Here is a 26755-nt window from a genome sequence, read left to right as displayed (position 1 = left end):
TCCATTGTGGAAACAGTTAAGGTGCTGCCTTGACCATAATTCAATATAAAAGAAAAAAAAAAAAAAAAAGAAAAAAAAAAAGAACACACTAAAGGTTACCTTTAGAATACCTTTTAATTTATGGGATTATCATGGTGATGGTGTGTTTTTATTACCACACCCCTCTTCAATGTATCTACATCCATACATGTAGGGCCGTGTTGTATAAAGTGTTCAATACCTCCTGAGACTCATTGAACACCCCTGATTCCCATTGACTTTAGTGGAAGTTGAGGTCGTGGTATTTCTTGGGAGATGTTAAGCAGGGACTGGGTTCATCTTGCATTTGTTGTAAAAATATTTGGTTTCCCTTTACAACTGAGATGGTGGGCATTTTTCTCCTTTTTATAAATCACTGTTTTGAAAGAGTAATACCCTAAGATCTGCCTGTGACATTCAGGCAGGCAGACAACATCTTGGTCCAAGAAAGGTTTTGATCTTTTTTACAAGCCTTAAAGAAAAGTAATGACCAGTCTTTTAGAAAAGCATAGAAATTACTGATATCAATCACTCTTCTGCAATGTATTTTAGTGAGGTTTTGTTTGTTTTAAACAGAAATATATGGTCCAGTGAGTGCTGTAGTAACTTCGGGTATTTGGGGAAGACAACTTTATTTAGTTAGTGTATTACTGCATAGCCATGTGGATGTTGTGCTAAATGTTGTTCGCATATGACCTATAGTAGGTACATTTCCCTTTGAATATATGTCTCTAATAAAACCACAGAAAACATGGCAAACCAATATTAATTTTTGAAGAGCTTCTTAACTCTGGTGTTGTCCAGCCCTTCCAGTCTTTGTATGCCTGGGGAAGCATTTATGCATATAGATCTGCTGTCTCCAAAGAGACTATATAATTTCTGAAAGTGACAAAAGTGTGGACTTCCTATTTCAGTAAATTCTAGAGCTTCTTTAACCATCCTATCTCTTGGGAGCTGCAGGCTGAATTGATAACAGGTCCAAACCTCAGCCAGGGACTAAATATTGTGGTAGTTTGGACCAAGAAACCTTGTGGAGTGGATCATTCTATGCTTTTTTAATAAAGGAAGAAAGAAAATCTTATTCCTTCCTTACTTTAAAAAACATAGGAAACATGCTGGTAGTTGTTGAGAGAGGAAGCTTTAAGACAACTGCTTATATCATTTGTTCTCCACTCACACATTATCTTCCAAACACTCCTGGAAGAGATACCCACAGATATGTATGATATGGTTAAGTGGAAACTTTTTGGGTATGCAAGTTTGCAGTGAGAACTACCTCCTGGCTTCAGGAGTTCTGCTTTGTGAGATCACCGAAACAACTGTTAAGGGACCACTAACCATTTTTTCCCTGCCATTGAAAGACTTCTAAACAGCCTTTCTTCTCAAATTTATGAATTTTAAAACCTTTTGAGTCCTCTGACAACCTTCACTTAAGCAATACTCCCATTGTGGCAAGGAGTGAGGAAAGGTTACAGAATTAAATAGAACTATGCAATATTTCTCCCAATTACCAGAAAAGGATTTACAAAAGAGATTCTGGTGTTTTGTATAAAGTTGTGGAAAGTTTAGTCAAATATCTTCCATTAAAAGCAATGGGAAATTGTGCAAGTACAATTTTATGCAAGTTTTGAAATCATTAAGAATAGTATACAGCATCTTTTCTGACTCATTAGACCATAAGGGCTCTTAAGGATGTGATACATGCTATAACTTTATAGCACGGACTTGAATACAGAGGAGGATTTGCTTGACACTGTAGGATGTAAGTGTTCGGATCCTCAGCTGCTCTAAATTAGAATACCTTCATTGACTTTGGCAGAGTTCTGACAATGGGGAGTAGCTAAGTTCCTCTAGTTTAAAGTCTCTAAAAAGCCATTATGGTCTATTAATCATCTACATTTTTTGCAGTCCTTGAATATTGTTATATTTACATAATTTATATTTCATTTACATTACTTATTCACTTATCTAATACTTTTACACATCCCAAAGTATTTGACATGAAGAGTTGCTTAGAGTTGTGTATGTATGTAGCTGTGGGCTTGCTGTTCTAGTGGTCTCAGCACAGGCCTATCTGGCAGGAATTCAAATCCCTCCTCTGACTTTTCCTCCTTCTGTGGCCTTGGGTTTAACCTCTTGATCTCTTTGTTTCAAATTCCTGATGTATAAGGTTATGGTATTTCCAGGAGTGTTGTGATAACTGTAAAGCACTTTGGAGATAGATTGATATGTGTATTTATCGTTAAAGAGCATGAAAAAAAGACTTGTATTCTACAGTCAACATGCAGATTAAGTAAAATAAAACTTTCATAATTAGGGATTTCTTTTGCAAAGGACAAGGTTTAAATAGCATATTAAAATTTAAGAATGGTTTTAAGACATGGAGAGTCATTACAATGAGCTAAAGAAATTCTCTAAAATGAAGGTGTTTTGGAAGAACTTGGAATGTAAAAGTGTGTGTGTGTGTATATATATATATACATATATATATATAAAAACTACCAGAGGGAAATCAAGGAAAAATAAGTCCACAACTGAATGTGAACTCTGTATTGTATTGATTCATGCTGAAAAAAATGGGTTGTATGTGAAGTTCTGCAAGTACTGAAATTTCCACTGATTGTACTGAGGGTTGCATTTGTTGAAGCTGGGATGGAATTTAATGTAAGAAAGACTTAATGGAAAACAAGTAGCAAAATCTTATTTTCCAGAGACAAAAGAATAAATACTGAAGCAGAGTAATGACAAGAGCAGCATAAAATACTTAAATGAAGATAGCTCAGATTGGGTATTGAAAGGAGGATGAACTAAAAAAATGGAAGGGGGATGTTGGCTGATCTTGAACCAAAATGGTAGCAGTTAGAGTACCCTGAATTTTATTCCTTAATACTAATATGAAGATTAGCAATAGTCTCCAAAATCTAGCAACTGTGGTCAGGGTGATAAGATGTAATTTGTATCATGTTCTGGGCTGGAAGGGTAGGGATGTTATTTTACAGATGTTCTGTTAAAACGAAACAAGCTGATGAAGTATGTGAGAAAGTTCCAGTTCTGTTTCAATCTCACCAGCCGTTCCGCTACATTATTGGCAGAAAACTTTATTTTGTTGAAAAAATGTCTATTTAGACTTTTCATTGATTTGTAAACAGAAGATCCAACAACATTCTAAAAGATCATTAACCTTTTAAGCATATGGATATTCAAGCATTATAGATGCATATTTGTAATGGCCCAAATTTACACAGCCAGTGATACTTTCAGTAATTCTGATTATAAACTTTACCCCACCATAATTTATTGAAGATAAAGGAATATTTACATAATTTCTAGCACTTCATAAGGAATTTAAAGAAAACAAGAGTAATCTCTTCAGTGAGCCTTGGAAAGGGATTTATTTGTGCTGAATCGTTGAATCGTTATGCTAAAGAGCTGGGTTTGCTACTCTCAGGACATTGAACTGCTATGACAGTACATTTGCAGACCTTAATGCATCAGGAAAATAAGAACGTAAAGAAGGGAAACTCCAACTAAATAGTTTCCAAATGACCTTACACCCGCGAGCTGATGCTTGCCAGCAGAACATTGATTGACAGTGGTATGGCTTTGCTATAAAAAGGTCACTTTCCAATCACCGTGAAATGGATATTGCTGTGATCATAGGAGCCTGCAGTCTGAAAAGAAGATAATGAGATAGAAGTGACAGAACTGTGTTAAGAAGTAGAAGGTTTTTTTTTTTTCTTCTAGTTTTCGTAAGAACATTTACCAAAGAGTAAATGACATGATTAAATGAACCTTCTTACAGAACTGTGAAAAGCATCATTCACTTGACACATTTGTTGTAAATTATAGATCCCTCAAGAACAGAAAAGAAAGAGAGCAAATGTCCTACCCCTGGGTGTGATGGAACTGGCCATGTAACGGGGCTTTACCCCCATCACCGCAGTTTGTCAGGATGCCCACACAAAGATAGGGTCCCTCCAGAAAGTAAGTTCACATTGTTTCATGGAAACTGGGGATAAAACTACAAAGATTTTTCTAGCATGCTTTTTAAACCTTTTATTTAAAAAATTAATTTCATTTTTCAGTATGGTTTGTCTCAACTTAGTCAACTGTTCTGTGTTATACTTTTTCCTTTATTCCATCATTTCCATTCTCTACTAACTTTTACACTAAAAGAACAACTTTTAAAGCTGTATTCTTTGATTTTAAGAATGCGAGGTTATTTTTAAATAGATGTATTCAGTCAACAGAGAAAAAGGTTTCCAGAAGATGTGCACTGCTTTTACTTCTGCGTGCTGATGTCACATCAACTGTCCCTGTTGTCTTGTACAGGAATAATTGTACTTGAAAAACTTGCAACCCCTTTCCTTTGTTGTTGTTGTGTCTGAAACATAATTTATATTAAACTTGTTTATATTATTAAAAATAACAATTTGGCTGTTTACTTAGTTACACAGCTCAGGATTTTGAGCAAACATCCCCTGTCAGTCACATGGGTGGAATTTCTGCCATGTCAGCGGATTCTCTGCAAAGGAGGTCCACCCATATGAGCTCACGGATGTTCTCCTGAAGGCAGAGGGCTCCGTTCCTGGAAGTCACCTCCTTGGCTGGTGGAATTGGCATAGTTCTGTTGAAGCTAATTGCTCTATGCTGATTTACACCAGGCAAGTGTCTAAGATCCAGTTCTCTTTCACACCCATTTTAAAATCAAGTTATTCCATTGAAGCCTATGGACCTAAAATCCCCACTGTCCATCAGTCCTTATAGACCTAATCTCAATGGATTTACAACAGCCTAAAGAAAATGTTATAAAGACAGTCAGGGCTAAAATGGTCCCCAGTTTCCAAAGGAAAGTAGATTCTGAAGGATAGGAAAACAGAAGTAGATTAACACACCAAGAGTGGCAGACATAAAATGTCTCCTCTTTCATGGTAGAGCAGCTTCTTCCAGAAGTAAACGAATGAGGAAATGCTTTAGGAAACTTTGCTGTAGCTTGGTTGATCTCTGAATACATTAGAACAAAGAGAGTAATTTCTCTGCTTTGCAAGACCCTGTATTTTCTGAAATACAAATATTTATTCAGTTGCTCAAAGTTCTCTTGTTTTTACAAATGGTAAATAAAAAGCTCTTTAGAAGACTTTGTAAATCAAAGAAGAATATAGCTTTAAACTGTTTGCATGCTCTTGTACCTACTAAAATGAAAAAGGTGAGCTCATCTTTTTATTTTTTTCCTGTGATGTTGGCCTTGTGAAGCATGTTTCAAGAACAGCTTTGAATAGTAGGAATTTCAGAGTAAAGCTTTTGTATCTTTACACATTTTAGTACACTGATGATGGGGTGATGATGATGGTTATCTTTTAATCAGTATATGTGGTTAAATTCTCAAGTCTCTGAACAGCTTTTATTCAGTTCTTAACTCAGTCAAGGAATTCACTGATTTTATTAGATCTTTTTTTGAGTGAGAACTAAATACAGGCTTCCAGACTAGTTCTTGTATGAGAAAATCAGAACTTTGCAAGGGCTGGATGGCCTTGTTCCAGTGTGATATAGTGCCATCCAGCTCTGAGACATGGGTTCCGATATGTCTCACATTATACAAAACTCTTTAGTGTTACCAAAAAAGTTCATGATAATTTGGCACTTCATAGCATGAGCTTTATGATTTAGAGGAGTACTGCTCTGAGCAGCCTTGGGAGTAAGTTTTCCGTCCAGCTTGCAATGGATGATGTAAATCAGTTTACTTGCTTAAGCTTGTACCACTTCTTCTTTACACAGTTTTCTTTTTTGTTTCCACCATCCCTCGATTTTTTAAGTGCTTATTTTTAGTTTTTAGTTTTTTGAAAAAAATTTCTATCTATTGCAATTTTCACATCTGTAGAGAATACATGTAAAAATTAAAGGACCAGTTCTGCTCGTCATATAGATATGGAAAATATGCCTTTGTGGAAGTGGGCAGAACTGGCCCATAGCTCAATTGGGCTGTCTTATAGTTAGGGTTAAATTATGTTTAGGGCTGTACTGAGGTGTGTTTCAAATAATTCAGTGTTCTACCAGTATAACTTGAGAGCAGATTTTCAGCTCTCGAGTTTGATACTGTGTTTATAAAGCTATGCATTATGAATGCATACATTTTCTGAAAGAATTTTTCTAGTCCGTAATTTTGTATTGGACCGTTGCTAGCTCACACTTTATTGTTGAGCTGATCTTTGCTCAGTGTTTTTGTATGAAGAAGATGTTGGAAGTCTTCTGCTTCACTGTTGCACCAGAGCTGCATTTGTTTATAGGTTCTGTAACCTTCATAACTTTCACTGTTGCCCTGTGTTAATGAGCATAGGGTCACAATACTTACTTCCCTCATCAGGCTTTATTGGCTATGTGTGTCACGTGTATTTTGAGGAATGCTGGTTGTTAATGAATCCTGCTCTGTTTTAAAATGGTTTCATATATACTGGGATTTGATTTTTTTTTCTTGTTTTCATACTCTGCTGTTTTCTCTTACTCTCCTTGTCAAGTTCTTGCCATGCATGAAAATGTTCTTAAGTGTCCTACACCAGGCTGCACAGGCCGGGGCCACGTAAATAGCAACAGGAATTCCCACCGAAGGTAAGGATGCCGTCGCTGGACACCAATCTAGAGGGAACAGTGCCTTCAAACTGCAGCCCTTCTAGCAGTCCACTGGCAGGGGGGGTATGAGTGTGTGTTTCGTTGTTTTGTTCTTAAGATTGACAGATGGTGCTTCGTGTGCTTTATCCATTTTAAAGATTAACATTTATTCATGTATTTTCTGAGGAGGACAAGTGTGCATTTGCTTCAGTATGGGTGAATTGATCCACAGAAGACATTTTAAGCATCCCTTAGCTTTTTGGGTGGATTTTTTTTGTTTTGTTTCAATATTAGCTGAACAGCAGTGGTACGAAACGAATGATATGACTCCTTATGGGTATGTTGCATTGAGAAGGAAGAGTCTGCCAACATCAGCTGGACTAGGGCAGAGTTCTTGCTCTCACACTTCACTCTCTTCAGGAATTATTTCATAGTGCATGAAAAAAATCCACTCTACTCATAAAAATGATTTTTTTTAATACGTGAGAAATGGCATTTTAAGTACACAGACATTAAAAGAGTTAGCTTTCCTACTGGCCACAGTCTCAACCCCAAAGTACTTATTCAGCTAAAACTGAATGAGAATTTGCCCTGTTTAAGAAACACTATGAAAATGTCTCGTTAAATTTAAAAATGAGAAACCAGAAATGTTAGATGTAAATATTCTAGCCAAATAAAAGAAGATCAAGAAAAAAAGGCAACTTTTCCATAGTTTCCTAAAATTAGTAATAGATTCTTATAACAGGGATGCCATTGCCTATTAAATTCTGTCAAACAAAAAAGAAAATTATCAAAATGTTACTATAATTTTTAGTACATCATAGTTTTCCCACAGAACAATGAGATCTTGCTTATTTCTTTACAATTTTAAAAAATCCAGGAAGTGTGGGTAAGAGGGTAAAAGGAGCTGTGCAACGTTCCTATTATCGAATTCCTTTTTTAACTTTTAATTGTAGCATGAAGGTTTAAGGGACTACACAGGTACTGGATGTTCAGTCTTATCAAGCTCTGGGTTACTAGAGGCCCTCATATTAACTGCATGTCTCCTGGAAGACTCTTGTGGGTACCAACCCATCTGCAATAAGCTCTGGTACCCCTTTCTCCTCTGCAGTGATGCTGCCAGTAGATGCAGCAAAAACCTCTGAGAAGGCTTTATGGGAACTACTGCTGCTTGAAGCAGCATTCACTTCTGGTTGAGTATCTACCAGCATATTTGAGGTGTCTGAAGAAGAGCATGTCAGTGGACAGCAGCTGCCCTCTGGCATGACTCCAAAACTGCACAGAGCACCCTCACCCCTCTGCAGAACTAGGGCAGCGAGGGAGGGCTGGGGGGAGCAGTCTGCAGTCTGTGCTCACCTCTTTCTGCAGCTTTTGGGGCATTGTGCTCTGCTTCACTATTTTTATTCTTTTTTTCCCCCCTTATTTCCTGTAGAGAAGGGAACATCTGGGAAATGCACTGATTTGCCTTTCATTTTAATTTCTTTTCCTGTGGAGAACACAGAGAGCTGCGGTCACATAAGCACGCAATAGACTATGACAAGGAAAGGACCCCCTCCATTGTCAGGTCACAGGTTTTTACAGCTTCACTAAGAGCACCATCTGCTGGCATCAATATATTTATTTTTCCCTGTTCTAAATCTTTTCCAGAAGAATCAGGCTTATTATTGTCACTTCAATAATAGTTCAGCATTTGCAAATTTCATTGAATTTCAATTCAAGTGCAGAAGTTCTTTTCATGTTCATCATCTGCTATTAGAAAACATACTTTAGTGGCTGAAATTCATGAACAAACACTAAGTATAACATAGTTGAGATATAGGCTTAGAGACCCAAGGCCAAATTTTGCACTCATTTATACGCCTTGCAAAAAGATTGGAATTAATGGAGCTGAATGAGGTGTGAAGCAGTGCAAGATTTGGCCTATATGGTGTTGTCATTTTATCATCTTCAGGAGCCATTTCATTGGCAACATTTGTAGATGCATAAAGGTCACAAGTCTGCTAGCAGAGCTGCACAGTAGATTCCAGTTTATATTCTCCTCTCCTACTGTTATGTTCACTGGCTGACATCCATGAATAATCTGCCCATGTACAGTCAGAGAAGAAGAGCAGATGTAAGATCTACCATGCAACTTTGAAAGCAGAAGAAAGGAAGTCTATTCTAGAAAACACACATATGACCAAAAAGCTTTTGGAAACTCTTTTCCTTCAGATTCTTCCTGATGCTGGCTAAGGAGGAGAAGGAGTAATTGGATCAGTGCTATAATGTGAAACTACGCAGGACAAGGCAATTAAATTTCCTTTCTGTAATTGCAGCCTCTCTGGATGTCCTATTGCTGCAGCAGAGAAACTGGCTAAAGCTCAAGAGAAGCATCAGAACTGTGATGTGTCAAAATCAAACCAGGCATCAGATCGGGTTTTAAGGTATTAGAAATCACTATAATACTTATTATTATGCAGAATTCATCACACATTCACCTAATCTGAGAATTTATATTTATATACGTTGTATATACATATATACCTCCTTTAAAGAAGAGTTAGAATTAGGGCTTCTGGATCCAATTCTCACAGTGTGTATTTCCCACTCAATTTACATGGGGGAGGGTTGGTAATTATTTTGGCAAGTACATGTAAAGCTGAAAAGCTCATTTTTGTCTTAGGCATTGTTTGGTGTAAAGATGACTGCTGGAGTGCAAAGTCTAAGAACAATGTGAAAAAAGTTGGTATCTTTTGGGAATAAACTAATATTTACCGGTAAGTCTTGGTTTTTTCAGCAGGCTTTTACTAGTAAATATCAGTTTAAATTAAACCAGAAGCCCTATTTACCTTACCAAACTGGTAGTGCACCTTTTGGCAGGACACTTGAAAAAATGGCAGGTATAGCTTAGATTCCAAAATAAGGACCGGCTTAGTTCTTTGTCTCTGTTCCCCCAGTCACTGTCAGGAAGGATGGAAAGAGAGAAAATTTGTCCCAAATTTTCATACAGGAAAGACCTTGAACCAATCTGACATAATTACACCCCTTGCCTTCATCCATATAGGATTCTGCATTTATCCAAAGCTGTATCCAGCTTTGTGCTATTGTCTCCTCTTTTGAGATATGTAAGTGGAAAAAATATTATTTCTAAGGAGCTGAAGTGTGAAGGATACGTGTAAAGGAACTAGATTTCTGCATGATTGTACCAGCCTTATGCTGAACATGCCCCAGGAGCTGCAGAATTTCTCTCTGGATACTGCGTTATCTGTGGGCTGGGATAGGTACATCCCTCCCAGCTACCTTGAAAAGCATGGAGGAAGTGCAGCAGCTTTAGTTCCCAGAATTTCCTACTTATCCCGTAGATTTCTTAGCATTTAGCTGTCTTTTAGATGTAAAATCTGATAGGGCTGCTTAAAATGGAAGTTTTCTACTGTATTGTCAACATTGTTCTTTGAATATTCTCTTAAAACTTCATCTAATCTTGATGGTCTTTTGAAAAAACAGTCTTTCCATGGAGCTAAGAACACAGAATTATGGTTCACATCTACAGAAGATATTTTGTCATGCCTGTTGGCTTTGTTTTCCTTCCTCAGATTGTTTTTGATGGGCTTTACCTTAACTGTCCCTAATTCAATTTTTCATACAGCATCCCAGACAGTTTCCTTAGAGAAGCATTCTTCAAAAGCTGTTAATAAAAAACACCCTTTGAGGGAAGAACACAGTTTCTCACTTGATGGAAAAAGACAGATCAAAAATGCAGTGGCTTTTGCCACTGCTCATGAGAGGGAAGCCAGTGAAGTCAGATGCCATACAAAGAAGGCAACTGCTCAAAAGCAGCATCTGGTTTGCTGGCAAACTCTCTAAGAAGTTGCACTGCAATCTGAACTTTGCTTGTGAGCCTGCCCTGTGTTTCAGATTTTATAGACAACTTAAACAATGCTTTCATCTTGTCTCCTGCTTCCCTTCAAGTCATTGAAGCATTTAAGATGAAGAACTTGGGAGCTATTCATAATATTTGCATGCAGGCAACTGATGGGCAGACAGAGATGTTCTAAGAGTAAAACTTGAATATTTGGCTTCATCCCAGTCTCCATTCCACCTGCATTTAAAAATTCTTACTTAAAAAGAAATCAAATTCATAAGACTTCTGTTCCACAGAGGTTTTGGATTTGCATTGAATGTACAGGATCTGAATTGCATTTTTTTAGCTAAATATAGATTATCTTGAGACAGAATCAAAATATTATTCATACCAGCTCATTGTATAAATGAGCCCACCATATTTTGTGAGGAAGAAGTGTCTAAAGGAATGAGCATGCATAAATCAAAGGGAATAGTATGACTAACATGATTTCTTGGGTGATCTTTGCATAAATATCCTGACTAAATCCTATGAAAATGAATTCATTCCGAAAAACATAATATTCAAAACCTATTTCTTACTATTTATCACATTCTATTTTGTCAGTCAGCATGATGATACTGCTGGTCTTGACTGAATTTATGTTCCTATGAATGTTCCTTCCATTTCCTCTGGTTATAAATACAGTAAAGAAAAAAAAGAAAAAAGAAAAAAGAAAAAGAGAGAAAGAAAAAGAAAAAGAAAAAGAAAAAGAAAAAGAAAAAGAAAAAGAAAAAGAAAAAGAAAAAGAAAAAGAGGAAAAAGAAAAAAGAGGAAAAAGAAAAAAGAAAAGGAAAAAGAAAAAGAAAAAGAGGAAAGAAAAAGAGAAAAGGAAAAAGAAAAAGAGAAAAGGAAAAAAAGAAAAAGAAAAAGAGAAAAGGAAAAAGAAAAAAGAAAAAAGACTTGATTATCTGATTCTTGATTCCAGCAGAAGCACGTCAGGTGTTCTGTTCATCATCTTTACCTCCTGCTAAACGCAGTAGGTTGGCATGCAGCACTGGGTAGCAGTTGCTCCCTGTGACCCAGTCATATAACACTTTCTTACATAGGTAAGGTTTGCAGGATCTGACCTTCATTTACCTGCTTTGAGAGCTGATAACTTCTGTGCCCACATGCAGAAGACAGCATGACAGTGGAGTAGTTTACTACAGCATTCTTTCACTGAGATTTCACAAGTTTCTCCAATGGCCAAATGAGATCAGTCAGGGCTTCTCCTGGCTATTTTCCCTGACTCTAAACGAAAAGAGAAATTCTGCTGATACAGTTTTATTCTGTATTCATTCGCAGGACCTTCCTTGAGGTGTGTATCTGTGTGTCAGGAATCACAGCTCCTGCCAGAACCTTGCATTTAAGGGTGAGCAGGATCTGCGAGGCAGCAGCTCAAAGTCAACAGAGATTGTGAGACTTTCCTGTTTATTTCTCAAGATGAACACGGATTTGTATATTGAGGGATGAAACAGGACTAGCTCCTTTGGAAAGTATACAGGAAAACAGCATACAACTCTGTTGAAAGAAATTCAGAGGAAACACCATTAATTAAGTGGAGCTTCCAGTGCTATTTTTTCTTTTTGAGATTTAAAGGAATTTGTCCAAACTTCTTCTGTCAGTCTGCTCACCCCTCTTTAATTCACCTCCCAAAAGGAAAATGTTTGCTATGTGATGCAATTACACAGGGAAAGGGAAACCCTGAAGTATTTTAAAACAGATTTTTAAAATACTTTTAGCTACAGGATACATTTAGTGGTTTTAGAAATAATTTTGTCTAGGCTTTGTTCAAGAAAATATATATTGTTTGTCTGCTGAAAATAACCAAACTAAGCAAATGCAATAATATATTGCTGTCTCTTGAGTACAAGAAATAACTAAGCTTTTCTAATCTGAACTATAAATTATGCACAGACACAGTAAACTGAACTGCATCTAACAAACTTTACATATCTTTAATTTCTAGGCCCATGTGCTTTGTTAAGCAATTGGAGATCCCTCAGTATGGCTACAGAAACAATGTCCCCACCACCACACCCCGCTCCAACTTGGCCAAGGAACTAGAGAAATACTCTAAGACTACGTTTGAATATAACAGTTATGACAACCATGCCTATGGCAAGAGAGCCATAGCTCCCAAGGTGCAATCCAGGGATATATCCCCCAAAGGATATGATGGTAGGAGGTGCACACTCTTATACATGAGAGACAAGTTTGCAGTTAATCATGTTGTTGTATATGTAAACATCATACAAATAAGACATGTTTTCATGTTCATATAGTATTATGAGGAATGCTGTCATGTAAGTTATTTTAAAGGCCTTTGTAAAAAGCGTTGTTTTATACGGTGCTTGCTTCAGGATTGTTGCACTGGCAAAAGAACATCTCCAGCTATTACATTCCTGGGATGTGCTGATAGAGCTAGTCCTTATGTTGCTATCTCTCTGGGACACCTGGCCTCAAGGGTCACATTAGGATTCTCGCTTCCGTATGGTAGTTCAGGTAACCCGTGAAGATAACATGCTGGCTCTGTGGGGATATGGAAGTAGAAAACGTGGATCTCATTGCACTTCAGAAATCACTGCTACTTATTTAATGAGGCATTTCTGCTCATTTTGTCCTCATGAACACACCTGTTGAATTCTCTGGAAAACTTAACAGAAGGAACATGTTTAGGAGTAGGCTGAAGTGGCTTCAGTTCAGGAGAAGACAATGGATGGGCTCTGTCAGGCAAGAGGATTTTTACTAGGGGAGAAAAATGAACTGCAGGATAAAGAATGAGGATTTGGATTGTAGCTTTTGAGAACATCAGGAATTTTTCAGAGCAATACAATTATATGTGTGTATATATATTATATGTGTGTGTGTGTGTATATATAAAACCAAACTGTGCCTTTACCTTTTCTTTTCTTTTTTTTCGTTTTTTGAATGTTACCAGTTTATTTCTTGGTTAAAATATTTGACACTACTCGCTGACTACCGTAGGAAATTTCAGGCAGGTGTCGGATTTTTGTTTAGGAAAACAAAAATAAATACATTAGATAGAACAATTTATGCTGGTGCTTAAACACAGATTCTGACATTCAAAAGTAGGTAAGTGGAGAAAAGGGAAATTGCTACAGCTCTTGCCTTCATATTTCTGATATTGCAGATATTTTGCTTTCTTGTAGAAGCAACAGGCACATTCTTGCACTATAGCAGAAAGGAGAAGGGTTGTGAAAGGCAACTTATTTTTGAGTAAAAGTGCCCTTTTTTCTTCTCTCATACACTCATCTTGTTTGCCTGTATCAGAATAAGGGCTTGAACATTATTAAAGGTAAAGCACTAACTCTAACTGTGGTTAGTAAGCTAATAAGCGTACACTAATAAAAGGTAAATGAGATATTAACTGTTGTGTATATGCTCTGTCTACTCTTGCAGAAAGGAAAGAATCAGAGTATTGCTGGGGATCCTGTGGGCATGCGTATTTTCAGATCAAATTACTGATGCTTAAGTAACTGATACATATTTTTCTCATTTAAGGACCCTTTTGGGCAAATAATTACAAACTCAGCTTTTTTCTCAAATCACCAGAACTTGAAAATACATGTAACATTAAACACAAGTTTCACAGTGGCCTTAAATAACGAAAGACTAGGGTGATATAAGTCACTGTCTTTATGCACACTCATCTTCCTTTGATATAAATAGGAATTTTACTTGGAGATAAGATTGGGACTAGGTTGCTTCACTGCTCGGTAATCTGAGCCAGAGCGGACTGAATGACACTGTATACATGTGATTCATGCTGGTACAGCAAGTATACGCCATTCTTGTGTACTCAGAACTGCTGAAGCGCATTGTAGCTGTAGCAGGTTGTTTGCCAAACGAAGGCTAATTCTCTATGGATTTGTTCCATACCCCTGGCTCTGCAGGAGGCAGAACACACTGTACCTGGTTCCAAGTGATGTGTGTGCTGTTTGGCCAGACAGACATGCCAACATGGTCCCTAAGATGGGACCTAATTTGAGTTTTTCTTTGTACCCTGTCAGTGATTTTCATGAAAGCTTTAGGATTCACATTTCTTTGATACTCCATAAGCACTCCGTCATATTTGGCTTAAGTTGGCAAAGGGTTTCAAAATGTTCCTTAGGAAAATCAGCTAAATTCATAGAATGATGAAGTGAAATCCTGGGCACACTGAAATCCGTCAAAGTTTGGGCACTGACTTTCAATGGGACAAGGATTTTGCTGACAGTTATTGTAAATAAATGATTATGAAAGAGATTTCAGGAAGAGGCTCTTCACTTAAAAGAGACACTTTTCCTCAAGAAACTTTGCAGTGTTTCTAGGTGATTTCATATTTGTGTGTAAAAAAAATTATTAATTATTGCTGCTAAAGCCATTATGGAGGTACAGAGTGCACACCTATTATGTATGTCAGCAAACACATTTATATAAAAGCAGATTTAGCTCTGAAAAGTCATCCTGAAAAACCTGGGGGAACTTGCAAGTAAACAGCACTTCAGTTTTTCTGACTATGTAAGATGAGACAAATAGTCTAAGGATCTGAAAAATCAGTAACTTCCTTTTTTAATTGTAAGCCAGCACTGTATTTTCATCATCAGAGAAAGGGATTATATGTTCAATAAGTGTATGGTTGTGAGTGACATGAACGTAAATAGCTCCTTTGGATTCTTTTCTTGATTTTTTTTCCCAGTAAGCTTTAGTAAAAAACAAACAGAAAATGGATACTTTGTATTGTGGGGTAGGGTGCTCTGATAATTCTTGAGAAATTTTGTGTTTGTGGGCTTGTTTTTCCTTTGAAACCAGTTTCACAGTGTATTGGATGTTGGGCTTATGGTATACAGCAGCAGAGATAAGAACAGCTGGACACAGCAGGCAGAGGAGACAACAACCCTTTCAGTTGCTCAGGCAGTGGCAGGAGCTCCTCTCATCCCACCAGGAGGACTGGGTCCTTCCATCAAAACACTGAGAAAATGTTAGGAATGGGATTCATCTGACCATATCTAGACTTCTATAATACCAACACCTACATTTGAGCTCGTCACCCCTTTCAGATCCAAGGAGAAAGATAGACACTTCTCTGATGCAATTAATCTCTTCCTGAAGTATGTATTTAAAATGGTCAGGTGAATCATTGCCTGAAAGTTCCTATTTTTTTTCCACTGCCTGTAGAGGAAACCTGTAATGACTAGGTCAGATATCTGAAGTTAGGCGAGATGAATATCTTATTGTGCAAGTCAGAAAAAGTGTTGAAACTGTAATTAATTTACGTAACATATTCAGTGTTTAGGCAATACTGGGGATGGGGGTGCCTGGGCAGAATTTGATTCCACTCAAATATCTCAGTCTGGTCCTTTATGTTGTTGGGATGTCTCCCACTCTTCCATTATTAATTAGCAAGAGGAGCCTGTAGACTTAGAGATGTTCTTTGTAATCAGCCCCAGGGCATGTCTGATGGGAGGCCATCCATGGGTATGCAGCTGGTTAGGCCTGTGTCTGTTATTTAATGGGAAAGGTGTTCTCTGCATTTGGTTTCACTCTGGATCACTAAGCGTAGAGGGGACTGCAGAGTTTCCAAAACCTGTTGCCACAGAGTTGGGTGACATAGTAAGCGGAATTACCTGGTATTGAAACAGTGCATCTTTCCCTTCATTAGAGACCTACTCGATTCAGTTCATTATAAATTGGTGATCTCTGTTTCTCCTGAAACGCTAATGTGAAATGTACAGTCTGGGTTGTGTGACTCATCTTAAAATGTACAGTTATGGTAAAGTTAAAATAACCATGGCCATTTCTCTCTAAGTGAGTTTTGCTTAAGTTATTGGTAATCTAAAAGCTAATAATTGTGTAGCATGCTTATAGCACTTTACATCTTCAAAGTGTTTTGCAAGTGAATCACAACACAACTAAATTTTAGAAGCAACTTTCTATTTATAGGGAAAATTAATTCGAGGGATAATATAGTTTGACCAAGGCCACAGAGGAGTCCATATCAGAGCCTGCATGAGTTTCTGATGGTTAGTCCTATGTATAAAGCTGTCTCTTTCCCTCCCTTTCTTTAGCACACATTTTCATATATGTAATTTCCCATGTAGTATGTCTCTTACGTCTGTCTAAATGTGACTTGCTGACATTTTTTGGAAGTGACAGAAGTCTTATTTGTTCATATGAATTCTGAAAGATATTTCTATTTTGACAAGTTCAGTGGTACAGGGTGCTTGCTGTGTTAACACAGTAGAAACTGAATTACTCAATTATTTCCTTCCCTAAGTATAGGAGCATTCTTGTGTGTCTTGGGTACTGTTACAAAGTAACAATGGGTAAATGCTGAATTTTTAATGACCACCACTGACTACTATATTAATAATGAAAGTCTTGAGAAATAGTCCATAGGTTTATTATTAGTGGATACCCTGCTAGAGTAGTGCTACTATGTGTTCAAAACAAAGAAAAGTGATGAATGTTTAGCATTCACTTCACTTAAAAAAAATCACACCCTGTGGATTATGTGGCTTTCCTGAGAAATCTCCATCTGTTATGAATTAAGTGAAACACTATTTCCTTTACAGCGAAAGTAATGCCATGATATTTTTCATTTTTTTTAGAGAAAGGAGGGTGACATAAGCTCTAGCAGAGATATTTTGCTTTCAGATTCTTCTTTTGAACCCTGCCTGCCTACCAAAGCAGCCTGTGGTTCACAAATGGGCTGTGCTCATGGGAGCAGATTATTATATGTATATCTGCTCAGACAAATACACCTGAAGAGCCTGGCATTTAAATGGAGCCCATCACGGAAGAGCTCTAGCTAGGGCCTGACCTTTTTTGTATAGCTCTCTAATCAACATGCTAGGTGGTTATTGTTATACTGTGCTATATGGTATGATCTCTGCAGTATACATTTCCATCTTAAGGGGAAGTAGCCGCTGTAAGATGCATGTATGTATCCTCTGACCTTGACTTCCATTTTTTTATGAAAAAACATAAACTTTTAGATTTAGGAGACGAGTTGACACTTTCTTGCATTTTATATAAACACTTCTAAAACAGTTTATTTTGGAAGAGGGTTGGAGAAATAAGTGGGCTAATAGGGCTGTTTTCCATTATTACTATAATACTTTTGGCTGCAAGGAGCACTTCTGAAAAACAGCAACAGCGCTGCATTGTATTTAGATAGGCTGGACGTGAGCTTTGTCAGTGCCTTAGCTCTTCTGTGGCCGCTTGCGGCTTCTGTTGGTCAGAACACAGCTGAGTGCTCCTGTCCTCGGCGTGAGCAGGACAGGGTGTCTTTGGTCCTTACTGTTTTTATGAAGAGTTGTAGGTGCTTGGTTGTTTGAAGGTGGGGATGTTTCACTTACTTATATCTGTTTCCATTTATACAGCCACTGCTTCTGCCTTTGTGCAAGCCATGGTAGAACTCACACGTGACCACCACCTTTCTTCTTCCATCATGTTCCTCTCCTTTCTGATGGCCAGTGTCGTAATATTTGCCTGTGACATAAGAAGAAGAAACCTTTTTGGAAGCATGGGGTGTTTGAGGACGTATGGGTAGCACTGTGGCCCCGAGACCAAGCCCATCAGCCTTGGAGTGGGCTTGATCTCCAGCAGCTCTGGGGAGTCTAGGCCTTAAATTAGCAGTTTGCTCATGTAAATAGGAAAAGGTCCCGTAGTGTTATATTGCCCCACATTAATAAAAATGAATGAGCCGAGCAGATCCTACCTTCTGTCTGACTATATATGTGGGGTAAAAGCAGTGTTTCTGTGTTTCTATTGTTTTCTAAATCCAGCCTGTTTGTCAGAACGATTCATGATCACATCATGCAGATTTTTACAGGAGGTTATTTCATACAAACTCACATATGTAGCATATAAAGGTCACAGACAGAAATCAAGAAATACAGCCATCATTCTTATTGCAGGCTTTTTTTTTGGCATCGGTTACTGTTGCTCATTATAAATTTCACCTCCAGCAGTTTGTTTTTCTCTTCACTTATGCAGAATGCTTGTTCTTTTGAGTCATCCTTGTCATATTTCTTCCCACAGCTAAACGCTACTGTAAGAATTCAAGTCCAACCAGCAGCACAACAAGCAGTTATGCCCCTAGCAGCAGCAGCAATATGAGTTGTGGTGGAGGCAGCAGTGCCAGCAGTACCTGCAGCAAGAGCAGCTTTGATTATACTCATGACATGGAGGCAGCGCACATGGCTGCTACTGCTATTCTGAACCTCTCCACTCGCTGCAGGGAGATGCCTCAGAACCTCTCCACTAAGCCTCAGGATCTCTGTGCGAGGGTAAAAACTAGTAATTCTGTTTGTTGATGAAGATTTCTCTTTACTGCATTTGCTCTGTGGCCCTGATAGATAGAAGAGCTTTAGTACCTCTTGCTTCTTTTTTTTTTTCCCCCTCAAAATTAACATAATCTGGTGGCTTTGCTAAAGCAGGGAGGGGAAAAAAAAAGATGCAAATTGCTCACAAGTATCTCAGGAAATCCCAATCGGTGTATAAACTGATGATACTGATAGCATGTACTCCTCCTTTTTTTAATTTGTCTCTTACTAGTGAGATCTATAATTATAAAAGATATTTGGATTGCTCAAGTGGTATTAATTGCACTACTGATTTTTTTGCTAAACACAGTCTGATTCATACATTTTGTGAAAGGATTAAGATTTAACGATGTATTTTCATTTAAAAGTCACAAACGGGACCTAAGGTTGTAAGATCTACTACAAAGAAATCTATGCTACTTGTATGTTATAATTTCTTGCCTGTCTGTGATATCACAGTTCTTAAGTCATTGCATAATACATTTGAAATGAACAAATCCTCCAGTACAGGTGACTTTAAATGTGCTTAACAGTAGTGCAGGGTCACTAATGTTCTGTATGTTCATAGAGCGTCAGTATATTATGAAATGCCTATACAGATACAAATAAAAGCTTCTGTTGTTAAGCTTTATATATTAAGAAAGACAGTGCACTATTAATATTCATTAAAGATTTACCAGAGGATTTTCTTTTCATTATAAACTTTAAGTTTTGAATCTGATAGCTGTTAAGAAATGATGATTTATCACGCAGCACCAGTGAACAGTACGGTGCTACCTATAGGAGACCACTAGATGGCTAAGTAGACAGATGCAGTGCAGAGGAAACATTTTTATTGTGCTTATAGAGGAGCTTTTAAGCTGGCAGACATGTTCTGTTCTACATATAGACAAAGGTTTTCTTCCCCTCATTGTGTAAAGCCCCTGGATTATTCATAAAAAACTAAACCCATAGCAGTAGGTATTAGTAATAATCATTATTTAAGCCAGAATGGCTGGTGACTTTGTTTTCAAATGCTGCTTTTTGTATTAATTTATTTAATACTGTTCAAGAGAAAAATCTCTTTCTGGCATGTAAATAAATGCAGTTGTTCTCTATATGAACTTGATGGAAAAAGGTGGAATAAAATGCTAAAAATCTGCTGTGTGAAAACCAGAAGGGGCCTCTTCCCTAATGTGTCACTCTATATTGAGACTGAAGGAATGAATCTGAGAAGGTAAACAAGTATTTTCTAAATTAAATTAGCAGGATAGCCGCAATTAGATATATGCTCTGGCAAAAGGCAGTAATTCAGAAAGAGAAATTTGCATTCACAGTGCTTTTCTGCAGCTCTGTTGTTACTCCAGAGGAGAGAAAGTCATCAGACATACGAGGAGTCAGTTGCATTCACATTAGTTTTGAAATCAAATTTCATGTGGAGTGTTTCATTTTTGAAAGATGAGGGATTCTCTGTGGGCATTTTTATTTTATCTGTCCTTATTTTTTTAAAATTTGTCTTCATTTTAAGATATCTTATTTCTCCTCACCTAATATAGTAGACAACTCTTTTTTGTTTCTGTAAAAGTCAGAGCCCATACTCACCCTATTTTTCACAGTACCTCAGTCACTGCAATTGGCACAACTGTTGTTACAACTATTCCGTTACCTGAATTTATTGATTATAAAGTTATATATATGACATGTTAATACATTTACATCTTCAGGGAAGGAACTCTGAAATTCGAATATATTTCCTCACTGGCAAATGGTGTCCAAAAGGACTTGTTTTGGTACCCTACCTCCCTGTTTAATTTTCTGACATTATCTATTCAAGCATTGACTGTTAAGGTTAAATAAACAAAAAACCCAAAGTTTATTTGATGCTAGTTGGTTTTTGTTACTCTAATCATCCAGACAGGTGTCAGGACTGGAAACAAGAATTATGCAGATGTTACCTCATAGATACTCACCTGTCACAGAATAAATCAAGAGCATAAAGACATTGACAAGAAAATACCTGTAGAGATTTCTCCTTTTCATTCCAAAGTTTGCACCTGTGTGGTGGGTGGCAAGAGGGTAATGAAGACTCTCCCCTCTTCCCCCAAACATCAGATTAGCCTTTCAGGAAGAAATCCACTTTAACAGCATTAATGTTGTTTAACAGCATTAATGTTGTGTAACAGCATCATGCTATGTGTGGGAGGGGGCTCAATGCCTACAATCTATACAGGAATGGAAAAGCGTTTTATCATTCTGCTAGGCAATGAGATTGAAGAACACAGAGAGGCAACAGTTTGCCAGTGTGAAGCCGAATTAACAATATTTTTCTTGTTTTGACAGAATCCTGATATGGAAGTCGATGAAAATGGGACATTGGATCTGAGCATGAACAAGCAGAGGCAGCGAGATGGCTGCTGTACCATTTTGACACCACTGGAGCCCATGTCCCCGCAACGGCAAGCTGTGATGAATAACCGGTGTTACCAACTGAACGAGGGTGACTGCTGGGACTTGCCAGTGGACTACACTAAAATGAAGCCCAGTAGGATAGACGAAGATGATTCCAAAGAGATTAATGTATGTCTTTTTCATCTATCAGTTCTTGTTGCAATCTAATTTTGGTAATTCATTAAATTTCTGAAATTTGGAGGGAAAAAGGAAAGAAAATTAATATGTGATAAAAATGGTGGTTTTCTACAAAAAGGACTTTCAGCTGGTTAATCTTTAGGACTATAACATGCTGGCACACATCTGATCTGTGACTAAGTTCCGTAAGACAACATTTGAACTATGAATGTGAATCATGTTTTCTAACAGCGTCATCTTGTTAACAAACATTTTCTTCAGCAAAGATGTTTCGCTATATCCAGATTATGTTACTCTGTATAAGCAAGTTGACATAACTGTGCAATACTAGGATAATCAGCTCTCAAGATAAGATATTCTCCTGAGTTTGAAAACCATAAATGATGTGCTGAGTATTTGAAAGCGTGTATTACTTAGAAATCAATTTAAACAAAAGCAGCAGAGAATAATGTAAGCTTTCAACTATTTCAGCTAATCTTCTTCTAGATTACTTACACACTCCTGATAGTTCTGTGTGTGAAAGGGCCTGTATTAATGAATTACTTTTTCAAGAATACAAAGAAGATATATTAGAAATCAGTGTTACTTTTCAATTCATAATACTGAGACAACAGCAAAACCCTTTAAACAGAGGCAAGTAAAGAAAATATGTTTGTGAATTTATTTTACTTTTCAAAACTTAGAACAGCCAGGACACTGAAGAGGTCTGCTGACAGAGTTTTTTTTCTTGGTTCATAACAGAAAATTAGACTAATCATTTGTGTGTAGCACATCTCTTGTCGATTTTAATTAAAATGTAAACCAATTTTCAGTAACTTTGAAACATATAACAAAGTGGCATTTTCACTAGATACACTGAATGCATTCTAGCTCTGGTGTTAGCTACAGTTTTGCTATTAATTTCACTGAAATTGGGAGGAAATCTGTCACTAGCAAGGAAATGTGAGGTAAGACAGTATAGTGTGTTTTTTTCAGAGCCAGCAGAACTCCCTATTTCTACTGTGGTGTTTACAGCACCATCTGCAGGAATCGCTAAATCAATGCATTCAGCCACTTCATTCCTGAAATAGATGATTTTGAATTTCTGAATGCATCAGTGAAGTTAATTACAAATTATGTAGTTATATTTTGCCAGACAGATACATTGAGGTTTGCCCCAGACTGAGATTCTGTGTGTAGATGTTAAGATTGCTCTTGTTTAATTTTTGAGATGTTCTAAACTGTTAAAAATGTTATTTAAGAAGGCTTTTTAATGCATAAGATACTGTATTTAGTGATCTTTTTTCCCTTTCCTCTGTTTTGCAGTGACTTTAGGAAAAAATACTGATTCTTTTAAAGCAAAATAATATGACAGCTATAGAAAAAGCTGTGTTTTGCTCTTTTTTTCTTTCCTAGTTAAATAAACTGTATGTTCCACATATCAGGAAGTCTTCACCAAAATATCTGAATGTTATTTAAAGATTTAATACATCAAGGAATATAAAATAATTTCATTAATTTTCTCCAGCAGAATAGGATAAAGAAGGAGATAATGTCTGATGACTCTGCTTTGCATTAGTTTGTGTAAGTTGTAACCTCACCTAGCGGAAACTAATATGTATATATTTGCCTGTAGCCAGAAGATTTGGATCCTTTCCAAGAGGCGCTTGAAGAAAGAAGGTATCCTGGTGAAGTTACAATCCCAAGTCCTAAACCCAAATACCCTCAATGCAAAGAGAGCAAAAAGGATTTAATAACGTAAGCATAATGTGAGGTGAAATTATTTTTCTCCTTTTAACCTTTTCTCTCTTTGTCTTTTTTTAAACAAACGAGTACATATACGCCTTGCAGTATGAGCATGCAACATTTGCAGCATATAAATGTTTCAAACTGCCAGTTAAGTAAAGTGATAAGCTAACGTGTATTTGCTTGTTCTTAATGATGCTATATTGTAGTGAGACGCCATTTTCATTTAAACCTGTTCATTTTGCAGCTTTTCGATTAGGATGCTTAAAACCCCTTGCAGTCATTGCAGCTAAACTGGAAACAATGAAACTTTTAAAAGTTTTTTTTTAAACATACTTACTATTTTGGCTGTTTTTGTTTTTGTTTGGTGGCAGATGTCCAACACCAGGGTGTGATGGGAGTGGTCATGTGACTGGTAATTACGCCTCACATAGAAGGTGTGACTTCATTTTTTTCATGGTGGATTCTGTCTTTTCAATTTATTGTTTTCAGCTTACCTCAACAATGCTGTCAAAGTAAAACGTTGAACTATGTGTTAACCCTTTGAGTAATATATGTTGATCTTAAAAGCATGCTAATTTGTGTGTTGTATAAACGTCTTTTATTTTTAAATAGATTACTAAAATTTCCAAAGTATTCTTAAGCATTTAAGTAGTTAACCCAGGAATCTCAAATATTTTTTGTTACATTTTACTAGTTCATAGAGAAACAAACAAACAAAAAAGAACATTTACAGTATGTAATTTTGGAAGTAATGTTGATACCTAAATATATTCAGAGGGTTAACTATATTACAAAATTCAATATTACAGCACTTGCCCCATCGCTTTTCTGCATTACAAACTTTTACTTTTTAATTTTTTATGTTGTGTTTGTTTGGGAGTGTTCAGTTAATAAGATTAACTTACTTGTATGTCCTGCCATGTCTTACAGTTTATCTGGCTGTCCCTTGGCTGACAAAAGCATCCGAAGTATGCTGGCCACAAGCTCACAAGAACTCAAGTAAGACATAAAGAACAAATATTTTCTTTATAAATATTTATTTGACTGCCAATTGTGTATAATTGTATCCGAAATTAGAAAGGCTGTCTTGACAGCTGCTGCAGAAGGGGCTGATCCTGCTTGGAACATATATTGAAATCTCTAGAAATTCCATACAGGCTGGCTTTATACATAAGTCTGTTGACATAGCATTTCCTTTTGTGTATTCATTAGGTGATAGGGATGGACAAAGGTCAGAACTTCTGGAATTTCATCTAAATGTTTCAATACTTAGTCAATTTTTTTCTGAACATTTGAGTTTGCTAGTTAGAACAGAAAATTCTCATGCGATTAAACTGATGAAATACTTCTGATTACACAACCAGTAAAGTGCTGTAGTTTCTCAGACACAGATCGGAGGGAAGATCGATCGAACAAACGATTTGTTTATCCATAATACTTGCATAATTTTCCCCAGGTTTGTATCACTCTTATCAGCCTAATGCATTTTCTCATTTGACTATGTTTTTTAGTGTTTACTTAGTCATTCCCCTACTTAAAATGCATTCTTTACAATTCCTTTCAGTTATTTGGAGTGACAATTGTGAGCAATGAAAGTTAGAGAATCATGAGACTTAGCTTTGATCTGTCTCCCTGCTTGATTGAAACTCTGTATGTGGAAGAACTATAGCATTTGTTAGTGCTATGAGATAGTGGTACTACTGAGTTGGTACTACGGTTAACACGGAAAGATGTTCACAAATAAAAGGAAAAATTGGGTAGGGAAAGTATGAGTGAATAGCTTATGCTGTCATGCTAAGCAGTATTCTGTCTTTACCATACATGAGTGCCTTAAATAGCATTTCTTGAGTTCAGTACATACCTTGATGAAAAAAACGACTGTAAAGCATGGGAAAGATAAGAAAGCAAGCATGAGAAAGCTGCTGAAGTAAGGCTGCTCTCTAGTCTTAGCTAATCTAGTGACTAGATGCAAACAATAGGTACAAAATTTACAATTTATTTCCCATCCAGTCAAAAATAACTTTTTGAAACTATCAGTTTAGATCATGCTGGTATCTGCTGCTAGAAGGCTATGTGATATGCAAGGGGAAGGGATGTAAATGAGATCAGGGAAAACACGTAAGTATAAGCAGAGTAAGACATGGGCACATAACCCCAGGGAAACTCAGATTTGGACCTGGATTTTGGGTTGGGATGGGTCAAGTGGTAGATGTTCAAGGAAATGTAATTCCATAAACAAAACACAGACAAAACTCTTGGGGCAGCATGAATAATACTTTAAGCACCTACTTTGCTGCTCTAATCCTTTATAAAGTTTCCACTTGTGTTAGGAAAGTGTTCCTGAATTACCCGCTCTCCTCTGCCTTTCTCAAGCCTCTGCAGTCAAACCTACCAGGAAGAGACCAGGAAGGAAAAAAAAAATCACCTGAACTTAAGACCCCACTCCCGTCTCATGCCATTCTCTCTACTTATTTCAAGTTTTGCCTAAGCATAGAGAACAAGATTAAGTCATACTTAAAGTTATATTTTTAGGTTTAGCATCTATTATTTATTTAGCATTTAGCATAAATTATTTATTTAACAGTTATCATAATACCTATTGAACACATAAAAACTCTGTTAAGTGAATTCAAAAGCCAGGAAATGCCAGAATTCTAAGCAGGCTAACTTAACTTATTTCTCTTTTGCATTTGCATTACAAGGCAATCCTTCATTTTCTGATCACATGTTTTTCCATAGGATAACAAAGTTAATTCATTGCACAGGGCAGATAGTAATCACTGCATAAGCAACTAATGAATTTCTTCTGTTTTCCTCATTATCCCATGTGTGGCCCTGTCTGCTATTCACTGCAGTTTTCTCAGACTGTACTTTCAGGATGTAACTACTAATTCATTCACACATTTGTCACTACCATTGCATCAGAGTGTTTCCTAATTAATTTATCATGGTTATAAAAGAATTAATTTATTTTGATTTGCAATTATACACTGAAGTATGTCAGAGTTAGTATTGTTCTCATTTTAAAGCCAGAAAACTTAAGCATATAATTTTGATTGCTCAGTTCGGGACTTTGAGGATTCAATTTGTCAGAGTACTTCGCGCTGTAGAGAACTGTATATGTACAAAGCTGAGTACCCATTGAATTCGCTTGGAGTTGTGGGAAAACGGCAGTTTGACATGATGAGTGATCGACCCTTTGTGAAAAGGGATGAACTCCACAGAAAAAGCAGGATAGAGTCCGGTGTTCCAGAAGAGTAATGGAACAATTCTTTCTCCTCCCCCAAAACTCTGATCAGTCCCAGCTTTCACTTGGTCCCTTCACACCGTACTGTTTTCCTTCATCATTTTTTCTACATTGCTCCCTGTCTCAAGCTCCTTGTCTAATCAGCCCACCTCCTGTCTCCATCACATTTATATTTTTATTGTTCTGTACCTCTTAGCCATCCTCCTGAAGATGGTACAGAGAGAAATAAAGCATCTTCGCATTTCTCACATATATTCAAAAGCAGGGAAGTAGGAGTCCTATGGATGGCAGCATCCTTTATACAGCTCTCATTTATGCTCTTGTTCTCTGCCTAAGATGGAAGAAGATGTGATCATGTAAATGATAATGCATATACACAAAACAGCTAAACCAAAGCTA

General features: G+C 37.0%; 1 protein-coding gene across 4 annotated transcripts in view; it reads left to right on the top strand.

Moving 5' to 3' along the window:
- MYT1L (myelin transcription factor 1 like) overlaps window positions 1–26755 on the top strand; it is a 129220-nt gene that overhangs the window by 49866 nt on the left and 52599 nt on the right. For all 4 annotated transcript variants that reach the window (XM_059828774.1, XM_059828767.1, XM_059828758.1 and 1 more), the window contains exons 6-13: window positions 3868–4002; window positions 6531–6621; window positions 8937–9044; window positions 12453–12664; window positions 18533–18780; window positions 21136–21372; window positions 22997–23118; window positions 24040–24108. In XM_059828774.1, the coding sequence (XP_059684757.1) occupies window positions 3868–4002; window positions 6531–6621; window positions 8937–9044; window positions 12453–12664; window positions 18533–18780; window positions 21136–21372; window positions 22997–23118; window positions 24040–24108 (1222 nt within the window). The remainder of the gene's footprint in view (window positions 1–3867; window positions 4003–6530; window positions 6622–8936; window positions 9045–12452; window positions 12665–18532; window positions 18781–21135; window positions 21373–22996; window positions 23119–24039; window positions 24109–26755) is intronic.

Source organism: Gavia stellata, chromosome 2 (assembly GCF_030936135.1).
Source record: "Gavia stellata isolate bGavSte3 chromosome 2, bGavSte3.hap2, whole genome shotgun sequence".
NCBI classification, from domain to species: Eukaryota; Metazoa; Chordata; class Aves; order Gaviiformes; family Gaviidae; genus Gavia; species Gavia stellata.
The sequence above is the reverse complement of the archived record's forward strand: the minus strand, read 5'-3'. Positions and strand labels throughout refer to the sequence as shown.